At 38.0% G+C, this 10262-nt stretch overlaps 1 protein-coding gene across 2 annotated transcripts; it reads left to right on the top strand.

Moving 5' to 3' along the window:
• Window positions 1-569: 569 nt before the first annotated feature.
• stxbp3 (syntaxin binding protein 3) lies at window positions 570-10262 on the top strand. 2 transcript variants are annotated; one of them, XM_044200632.1, is made up of 19 exons: window positions 570-700; window positions 1688-1737; window positions 1983-2064; window positions 2191-2267; window positions 2411-2483; window positions 2634-2734; window positions 3157-3302; window positions 3838-3931; window positions 4281-4405; window positions 4564-4662; window positions 4747-4804; window positions 4913-4978; window positions 5430-5510; window positions 5870-6005; window positions 6203-6309; window positions 6581-6679; window positions 8127-8212; window positions 8879-9024; window positions 9402-10262. In XM_044200632.1, exons 1-19 carry the CDS (start codon window positions 655-657, stop codon window positions 9503-9505), a joined length of 1776 nt encoding a protein of 591 aa, XP_044056567.1. In that variant the 5' UTR covers window positions 570-654; the 3' UTR covers window positions 9506-10262. The 2 variants fall into 2 exon arrangements, with proteins under 2 accessions (XP_044056567.1, XP_044056568.1); XM_044200633.1 differs by lacking the exon at window positions 570-700 and adding an exon at window positions 799-930.

Below are 10262 nucleotides of genomic sequence, written 5' to 3'. Positions count from 1 at the left end.
GAATTTCTAATTAGTTTTCATAATTGTAGATCAGATATTTCTGCCAGAAAAGGAAAACATTGATTAAATGCTCCGAATACAGATTCTCAAAATGATTAGGTAGTAAGTCAAAATTGAGATATTAAGACAAACATTTTGACTTATAGCCTACTAAATAAGTTATAAGATACTAAGTCAACGATATGAGATAGTAAGGTAAACTCAAAACCATCACAATTATGGCTTAATATTTCACGATTTTGATTTAGTAAGTCAGAAGGTTGACTTATTTATCTCGTGTTTGACTTCATATCTCAAGATTATGGGTAAGTCAACTCATAATTTTGATTTAAATCAAAATCACGATTTATGACCTCATACATTTTTCTTATTATATTCATGATTATGTATCTTATCTCATTTTGACTTGATCAGTAAAAAAACTGATTGCGTATCTCATAATTTTCAATATCTTTTTTATCAGTTTTCCACTTCACTGGCGACTTTCACTTTTGGGCTCCCTCAAAATTTTACAAATAATGTTTACTTTCTACTTATTAAAACTACAGTAGCGCTCCGTCGCACACTTGTTGACGCAGATGACGTCAGAGTGCGAGGACACACGGGACAGGAAGAGCAAGAGGCGCAGAGGAAAAAAAAAAAAAAAAAAACAAGATGGCAACGAGCTCAGATCACGGGCTGAAAAGGATAGTTTGGAAGAGTAAGTTCACTCCAATGGGAGAGTTTATTGTACATGTAAAACAGCGTTACACTTTCATAACGTTTTCATTACTCAAAGGGCTATTAACTAGCTACGTGCTGTTTTTATTAACGGTGTCTTCCTGTGTGACTTTGCATCTTGGACTGACAGTGAACGTTAAGTTTCATTCGGCTGTTTATCGTAACGGAAGTTTAACGTTACACGCTTGGACTGGGGAAAGTATCGATAGGGTACGTTAATAACAGCGGACTACACTTGGGTTAACACTTGGCGCTGTTGTTTATCATAACTTTACTGTCATCGACTCATGTAGCCCACTTTTGGAGAGAGTAGTCGGAGTAAGATCACGTTCTCTCGCCTGGAGCCCCACCTCATGTCGGCAGACTAACAACACTGTGCCAAATAAGTTCAGCTAAAGTTAACTGACACAAACCTAACGTCAACTTTTCAAACACGTCTTGAGTCGAAGTCCGTTTCCTCGCCGAAAAACGTTTGTGTTTCCCGTAACGCTGCCCTCCTTGGTTGGGTTGGGTTGGGTTATGGTTAAGATGTCGCAGAGATTGAGGTTGAGGTTAAAATAAGGGAAAACAAAACTTTGAGATGTTGATTCAGCTTTTCACACCACAAATTACAGTCTCCAAAATTACCATAAAGTAGAATTAACATCTTCTAAAATAGTTTTGACAAGTGATTACTTAGTTGGTGAAATACCAAAAATGCAGACCCTAAAATAATATGAAACACAACAGCAAACAATTCTATACATTAGGCTGTAACCAACTTAAATAAGTGCTTTCACTTCAATGATTTATGCAACTAATGGATTGTTGAAGTTATAATCACGTGATTTTCTGTCCACCACAAGTGTTTCAGCACTAGAACCAAGCTACAGCTCAAATTGCGTAGTCATGAACAGTTATTTTTTCTCTGGTGTCAGTCATGTTCTTCATGGTATTTTACATGAGTTATGTTCTGTGTCTCTTACAGGAATAAAAGATACAATTATCGAAGACTGCAGAAAATCTGATGTATGGAAGGTAGGGCAATCCTCCATGTACTCAATACTGAGTCCTAAGTCTGTGATTGCATAAATGGACAACCTCCACTTTACAGATCCAACTTTTATATGATTGATTCCACGTATGCACTGCGACTCAAAAAATAATTGTAATTTCTCATTTTGGCAGTGCTACTACTTTTCATGTGGGGCTGCACAACCTAGCAGCATATTACTGTGTGGTACATAATTTGACAGACCGCTACCGATTTATCTTCTTCATAGATATTGATTCTGGACCCCTTTACCACCAAGCTCCTCTCATCATGCTGCAAAATGTCCGATCTGATGACAGAGAAAATAACAAGTAGGCTATGTTTCCATAACAGTGAAACACTTATTTTTACATAATACTGGTGATAGACCAAATTAACTGTAGTCTGTATGTGGATGTCTGTAGTACTCTGTTAAAATAAAGATTTTGTTTCTTTAGTTGTGGAGGACCTGTACAAAAGCAGAGAGCCTGTTCCAGATATGAAAGCCATCTACTTCATGTCACCAACTGCTAAGGTTTGCCATTATATGCCCTGTAATGATCACATTGCATTTGGATTCAAGTTTTCATTCTGGTGATGTTTTTTGTTTGTAATTTCATTTCCAAGTTTTTCTGCCAGACTTTGTTGTGACATCTTGAATTACATTTAATTTTATAGTGTGTGGATGCCTTTATTGCTGACTTCAAGAACAAACCCAAATATAAAGCAGCATATGTTTATTTCACTGACTGTAAGTAACTTATAAATTACTACTTTATTCTACTGCAATAATAAAATGACTGACAAAAAGACCTTTTGTCTAACATGATCAAAATGTTGTTTTGATGATTTATTTTGTTTAACAGATAACATATAAACTAAAAGCTTTTTGGTCCCACAGACTGTCCAGATGACCTGTTCAACAATATGAAGTTGCACTGTGCGAAGTACATACGAGTCTGTAAGGAAATAAACCTGTGCTTCATGCCACAAGAGGCACAAGTGAGTAGTTGCAGTGTGTGTACTTTTAGGTTATTTTGTAACACTCCATTTCTGTGTCATGTTGCTTCTGGGAGGAAGGGATTTGCAGTGTTTTTAGTCAATCTTTCATGGGTGTTGGTGGCTTTAAGCTATGATGCAATTAATGAGTTTCCAAACGGTGTATTAACCAACTGGCTGTGGAACTGTAACCGGTTGTTCTCTGAATTTTGAAAAATCAGAAAGGTCTTAAGTTTCTCAGTTGTTTTGAGATTTTTACAAAGTAAATAAAGTCTTATTTATTTTTGTTCATGTTCAGGCATTTAGTTCTGGAGTCTGAACAATTATTAGAGACTAAAAAAGATCCACATGCTGCTTTATTATATGATGACATGCAAATTGTTCACTTAAACAATAGGTTTTCTGGTGTGTTGAATGCTTTTCAGGTGTTCACATGTGATAATCCAGGGGCTTTCCAAAGCATCTACAGTTCCAATAGGCAGGACAAAATGAAGACACTGGAGACACTTGCAGACCAGCTCGTCACGCTCTGTGCCACGTTGGACGAGTATCCAGGAGTCAGATACAAGAAGTAAGTCAGAGAAGATTTGGTTTCTCAGCTTACAACACACCTCAGCCCCCAAGCAGAGGGAGACCATTTGTGAGAAAAGCTTGAACTGAGACCACAGAGTACATTACCTAACTGTGGCGGAAAATAAATAAAGCTTAAATACAGTTGCAAATGTCACCTCACTTTGCCCTAGCTGAGCACAACCTTAATGTAAACCCAAACAAGAGCCATGTTTGGCTTTTATTATCTTACATAAAATACAAATCTAGTTTTACCACAATATATATACAACATATACAAAAGCAACAGTCAGACCATACCAAACCAAAAAAAAGAATACCAAAACAAAACAAAAAGACAAATGGACAAACAAAACAGTGGTCTTTAGAACTTTTGTCAAAAACACTTGACTGGGATGATTTTAAAGCTGTTTTTCTACACATGGCTTAAAGTTTACAAATGTCAGCTGGATTAACTAATATTGGTATCAGTGTAACCTTGATGTGTAATAACTTGACTGTGATAACTCATGGAAAACAATTTATGTCATAACTAGAGACAGCAACATGGGGAATGCCAAGGCCCTTGCAGAGCTGGTGGACAATAAGCTGGTCCGACACTACGAGCTGGATGACAGTGGCAAGAAAAAGGTGAGACACCTGCTGAACAAAGAATGTTGACAGAATAAACAAGATCTTAGCCCAGGGAGTAAGTCGAAACCTGAAAATACAGTATTATTTTCCACTGACCGCTTAACACAAGGCATCATGTAAAAGAAAAAAAGTATTCCCTCCTCCTTTGCCTTAAGCAGATTGAATTAATGTTGCCCTTCACCAGAAATTTGAAAAGGGAAAAGTTTGCAGTGGTTGCTCTGTATCACAGAAAGCGAGGAAAAAGGCTAAATGTCACTGTCGAACAGTAACCCCTGTTTTTATAAAAGAGAAAAATGAAGTGTTATATTACTTTTTTTTAATCTGTATATTTCCACCCTATCACAAGGGAAAGACCCAGGCCCAGTTGCTGATAGTGGAGAGAGGTTTTGACCCCGTCACCCCCATCCTGCATGAGCTGACCTACCAGGCCATGGCTTACGACCTCGTTGATATCCAGAATGACACTTACAAGTAATACAAGCTTTTTGTACCATATCTCACTGTATTCACACATACATAAGATACTTACTTCACCATATCGCCATGCTCATATGGCAGACAAGCTATTTTTAAAATTTAGACAATACATTTCTAGATTAAACCAATTATCTGGTTATTTTTGTTGCCAGGTACAAGTCTAAAGATGGCTCAGAGAAGCAGGCCCTGCTGAATGAGGATGACATGCTCTGGGTTAAGCTGAGGCACAAGCACATTGCTGAGGTCTCAGAGTAAGTGTGCAAGATCTAAAGGATGGAGATGTCCCATTCCTGTCGCCCTCACCCCAACCCTAACCCCATTTTTTCTTACAATAGACAAATCCCTAAGATGTTAAAGGAAATATCTGCTAGCAAGAAACAGCCAGATGGGAAGGTACAGTGATGTGGTTTCTTCTTATGTGCTTCCCTGATCTCTTGAGCTATATATTTCATACTTGAAATGTGTATCTTGAGCAAACATTTCATTTAATTTTTTTTTCAGATCACAATTAGCAATTTGGCCCAAATGATGAAGAAGATGCCCGCATTCCGTAAACATCTGACTGAGGTATGCAGTACCAGTATTGTATTGCTCTTGGAGTGGTATCCCTAAGGCCTGGCAACCGTTTGCCCTCACCTTAAAGATATCTATTCAACTTGAGTTTAAGATTTTCAACAGAGTTTCTTCCTGGGTCAAACTTTTTAGGGGCAACTTTTGGGATACAACATGCCACTGGTTTAAGGACAAATGTAACACTAATATTTGCTTCTTACCAGTAATTATAAAGATAAGTGATCATTATGTTGTGGTTGGGTGTGGTGCTTACAAAGCCTAGTATCGTGTGGGGTTGACTTCATCACGTTTTTAGCAGCAAAACAGAATGGAAAGTCATAATTTATGACCTCTATGATAAATACCTTTGTCCTTCATTAAAGGAAATCATTTTGAAACTCCAGTAACAATACTTATACATTGTTCTGTTCATGTTGTTCTCAACGTTTCTCTCTCTGAATTCTAGAAAACTGTTCATCTGCAGTTGGCCGAGGACTGCATGCAACATTTCTCAAACAACGTGGAGAAACTCTGCAAAGCTGAACAGGTCTGTCTGTGCTCTGTAATTTGTTTTGATGGAACAAGTGCCAATCATTTTTACTCACTAATGCTTGAAAAAGTCAGTGTGGTTTGGTGAGTAGGTATAACATTTGCCAGGTAGAAAGCCTCATAACCGCAAGCATCTTCCCTTATGAAGTGTCCTTGAGCAAGACACTTGACTACTTATGAGCTCCAGAGTACCAATTCTGACCTCTGACCACCTCCTAAGTGTGTGAGTTGTACTGGTCAGCTTCCAGGTGTAAAATATGTGGAGCTTTATGAATAAATATTTAAAAAGTGCAAACATTCACAATATTCCCAGCCTAAATGAAAGATAAAAAAAAATAATTGTTTGTCTCTGTGTAGGACCTTGCTGTGGGGTCCGATGTGGACGGGATGAAGGTGAAAGACCCCATGAGGACTCTGCTGCCTGTGCTGCTCCACCCATACAGCACCCATGACAAGATCAGAGCTGTGCTGCTCTACATCTTCAGCCTCAACGGTACACCAATCTTCTCGTGCAGCAGACTGGTCTTCTTTCACTCTGTTTATTAGCATTCTGTAGAGTAGTATCTTGCTTTGTAGCCATTTATTTCCAGGGACCTTTCAGCATGCAGGTGAAGAGTGTCCAAATAAACAGATTTTCATCAGATCAAATCATCAGATTTTCATGCTGGTTTGTTTGGTGTGTGTAAATAGGAACAACAGACGAGAACTTAAACAAACTCATCCAGCACGTAAAGATCGAGGATGAACGAGAGTTTATCCTGAACTGGAAAGAACTGGGGGTCCCTATCATCACATCGGTATGTGGAAGAGAGGAAAAAAGAGGAAAAGATTGATTGATTGATTTGATGCTTTTGATTGTAAACGAGTGTACCCATGGTTTAAAACTACCAGCAATGATAAATTGTAGCTGGGGGCTGAAACTTTGACCGTGGTTCACTCAGGGTTTCTATTTTATTTATTTATTTTTTTGATACTGTGTCATCTTGTTGTTGTCTTGTTCATCTGTTCAGTTCTGTCATTCAGTCTCAATTGAATCCTGTTTATTGTTTCTTGTACTTTTGTTTCCAGCCTAATTTCTTCTCTCGCAAACCAACCAGACGGGATCGTTCCCAGGAGCAGACGTACAACCTTTCCAGATGGACTCCTGTCATAAAAGATGTGATGGAGGTCAGTGAGAGGAGATTACCATATTGTATAATGTATTGTATTATCAGCTTTCATTTCTGCATGATCACACAGCATTTACACCTTTATTTTATCCAATGTATATACAGTTCAATCAGGAGAGACAAGTGAATAAAAAATCGCAATATGTAGCTCGATCTAGGTCACTGTGCTACCCCAGTCCCCCTCTGAATGGCATTTGTGAAAAAAATAATGAACAGAACTGTGAAAGCACCACAAAAAGAGGTTATCAGATTCAAGTCATCTGATTTTTGCAGTGTCACATATTTGCGTTGTTCTGAACTGCTTCATCCATTTGTAAAATACCATCTTTGCATCTAAAAGGCACAATAATGCACCACTTGTATGTTGATCGCTGAGGGATCTGTTTTAGCAACATCCCTCTGTACTGATCCTCAAATGCTTTTATTGTATGTGAAATGCGTTCCATGTAAGAGGTTATTATGGTAAGGTGAGATTATGTTTTGTGTTAAAACGGAGGTAGGATGTCATGTCACCTGCTACCTTTGTAGGTTTGTACTGTAAAAAGAGACCTATTGGGCACACAGTACTCTAATTTATCTTTTCACCTTGTCTTGTGATTGAGTTTGCTTGTGGCCATTTTGTTTTGAGTCTTGTAAGTTATTTGAGCTGTAAGCCATAAAGCACAGAAGAAACTGAGAGTTACTCTAGTGACCTTTGGTCATAAAATGTGGTAATTTCTAAAATATAATCTGATGACTGAATCTCAATTCTGTAATTACACAGAAGTGAAATTCCACAAGCTGGTATCAAATGATGTCTGTTGAACATGCAAGAGGAAACTCTTGGCCACATAGAAAGTTGAGATTGTCTTTTTAGAAGCAAAGTTTTTGGCACACCAGTTGGTAGGGCTCGTTTTTGCAAATGGGCTTTGTATGTACTGTAATTAAAATGTTAGAAAACAGATTAAGTTACATTAAAAATAGATCTGGTGGATCTGTGACATACTAAGTTCTTTTGTGTCTTCTCCAATTTTTCACTTCCTTTTTCTGTCATTACATAAAAAGCCAGTTTTGAGCAGTCTTCACCACCAGAGCACCTGGTTTCCTGTAAAGAGAAGAGTAGCACCACCACCGAATCAAAACCCATGTTTAAAACCTGCCATTAAGTGTTGGCGTGTTGGTCCGACAGAACTTCAATCATTTTTCAATAATTTTGGTGCTAACCCTCTCATTACATTAGTAAGGTGACCACTGAGCTGTTGAACTCCAAAACTGTCAATTTAGCCTTTTTTATAAATACCTTTTACTCTCTCTAAGAAATACTTAATATTGCTTAGAGGTTCTAGACGTATGTGCATATGAATGTAAGTAGGATACTTCACATTAAGTACAAGCAAAAGTCAATACTCAAATCTATGAAATTGGCTTGGCAGAGATAAGATAAATAAAAAATGTGTTACTTTCAGGATGCTGTGGAGAACAAACTGGAGACCAAAGAATGGCCGCACCAGTCTGAGTGTCCTGCTGCCTGGAATGGCTCTGGTGCTGTCAGGTACAGTATTTTTTTTTTTTTAAATCACACTAGAGCTGGGTTAAAAGTTTCTGGAAATAATTATAAATTATGCTAGAGATGCTTTGATCAGTTTGTTTTTAGGGTTGATCCAAATTACCAATTCCTGCATGAGACTGTGATAGCCAACACTTTTTTGTCTTGTTTCGAAGTGATGTGACAAATGATGATTCACAAATTAGAACACTACTTTAAAATATATTTCTTTATACTGTCAATTACTCAAAATTGATAGGCAGTTGTCTTTTTTCATTTTCACCTGAAGAAACAAAGAAAACAATCCTAGGGACACGTTATACAGAAACACAGAAAGTTCCAATTTGCTTTTACAGACAAATGCAGACAGTAAGAGTGTGATAAGTTAGCGCCCTCCAGTGTTCATTTTGTGCTACTATTTCTTGCTCCTGCTATTAGATTTGGTAGTTTGTTAAGGGATTGTTTGAAGTGTCAGTCCCACTAATGAGAATGATCTGGGTCTGGTTTTGGAATCTAGAGTTAGTTTGGAGTATCCATCCATCACCCTCTCCCTGTCTTTCTTGCCAGGATGTTGATTTTGCTGTTTCTTTCCAACTTCTGGAGATACAGCGCCCACTTTATCTTTTACATTTTGTCTCAGTAAGTTTCTGTTGTCCATCCTCTGCTCCACAGTGCCCGTCAGAAGCACAAAGGTTCTCAGGACGAACGCCGGACCGGCTCGCGCCTCATCATCTTTGTTATAGGAGGAATCAGCTTCTCTGAGATGCGTTCTGCCTACGAGGTCACCCAGGCAGTAAAATCCTGTGAGGTCATAATAGGTGAGCATTAATACAAGATTACACAGATTACGGGTTGAATCACCTCTTTCTCTGGGCATATAAAGACTTGACTTTAAATTTCCTGAGAAGTTTGTACTCACTGACTATACAAGGAACATTTCTGTAGTTCGTATTAAATCCAGTTGGTGTCTTGTTGAGTTGTGGTCATTCAAATAAACTAAAGGTGGATTTGGTACAATATTATAAATTTCAATTGAATTGGTCCTTTTGGCCTAGAAACACCCACCGAATTGTAAACTAAGAGCCACTGTTTTTATTTCCAGCTGTTTTACTCCACCTGCTGGAGCCAGACAGAATTGTAAAGGGTTGTATGCTCTAATTTGGGACTTAATGATTCTTCATTACTTTGATTACAGGGTCGTCTCACATTTTGACCCCAACCAGTCTCCTGGATGACATCAAGGCTCTGAGCAAAGGCCCCATGGAGACCTTCACAATAGACGAAAGGAGCAATGCCTGAGAAGTCTGGCCTTCTAACTAACGCCTCCCCAAACTTCCCCTTCCTCCCTACATCTTGTATCACTCAGCACAGTGCACTCAACTCAACTTCCTGAATGGAAGACTGAAGGGAATTTACGTTGTAATTAACTATTATGTTTTAATACTCTTTTCAAACCTGATGCACATTTACAGTAGGTATGAGGGCCAATTCTCTTTTAGCTTGGTCATTTTATGAAGCAGAATTTCTTCTTCAAGAATAGATAAGAATATGGCCTGTTTAAGGCATTTATAGTTTGATTATGGTCATTTGATGATATAGGTCATATTAAAAGTGAATTGACCTCATCCTACAATGAGCATTTTAAGTACAAATTGTCTGATTTGCCTATCTGTGTTTGCCTTTGAACATAAAAGAAACTACTGGTAATGTTACATGTTGAAAGACCTCTGAGAAACTTTCAGACACAGAATGGTGGTAGAAAGTAGTGCAAACCTAATGTGTATATACTGTATGTAAGCACTGAGTCCCTGCTATTTCATTCTGACCTTTCAGCTGCTACTGTTCTTCAGTATTTACGTTTTTCTTAAATTGAACAACTGACTAATAAATGGATGAAGTGGTTCAAATCTTGTCAGGATTCCAATTACAGTTATAGTTAATGTTGTCTTGTTTGTGGACTTGGGATGGAGCTAAAAATATTGATATTGTGAAAATGCAGTACCTTGATGAGCAGGGTGAACTTAAAAGTACCTTAATTAAAACCTGATTCTAAATA

This window comes from Siniperca chuatsi, linkage group LG6 (assembly GCF_020085105.1).
Source record: "Siniperca chuatsi isolate FFG_IHB_CAS linkage group LG6, ASM2008510v1, whole genome shotgun sequence".
NCBI classification, from domain to species: domain Eukaryota; kingdom Metazoa; phylum Chordata; class Actinopteri; order Centrarchiformes; family Sinipercidae; genus Siniperca; species Siniperca chuatsi.
This window is presented reverse-complemented; position numbering and strand designations above follow the sequence as displayed.

Excerpts from the sequence above, each read along its gene's own strand:
- stxbp3 (XM_044200632.1), top strand. The coding sequence starts at position 655 with ATGGCAACGAGCTCAGATCACGGGCTGAAAAGGATAGTTTGGAAGA. Across the intron at positions 701-1,687 it reads GAAAAGGATAGTTTGGAAGA|GAATAAAAGATACAATTATC; the intron begins GTAAGTTCACTC and ends TGTCTCTTACAG. Across the intron at positions 2,735-3,156 it reads TCATGCCACAAGAGGCACAA|GTGTTCACATGTGATAATCC; the intron begins GTGAGTAGTTGC and ends AATGCTTTTCAG.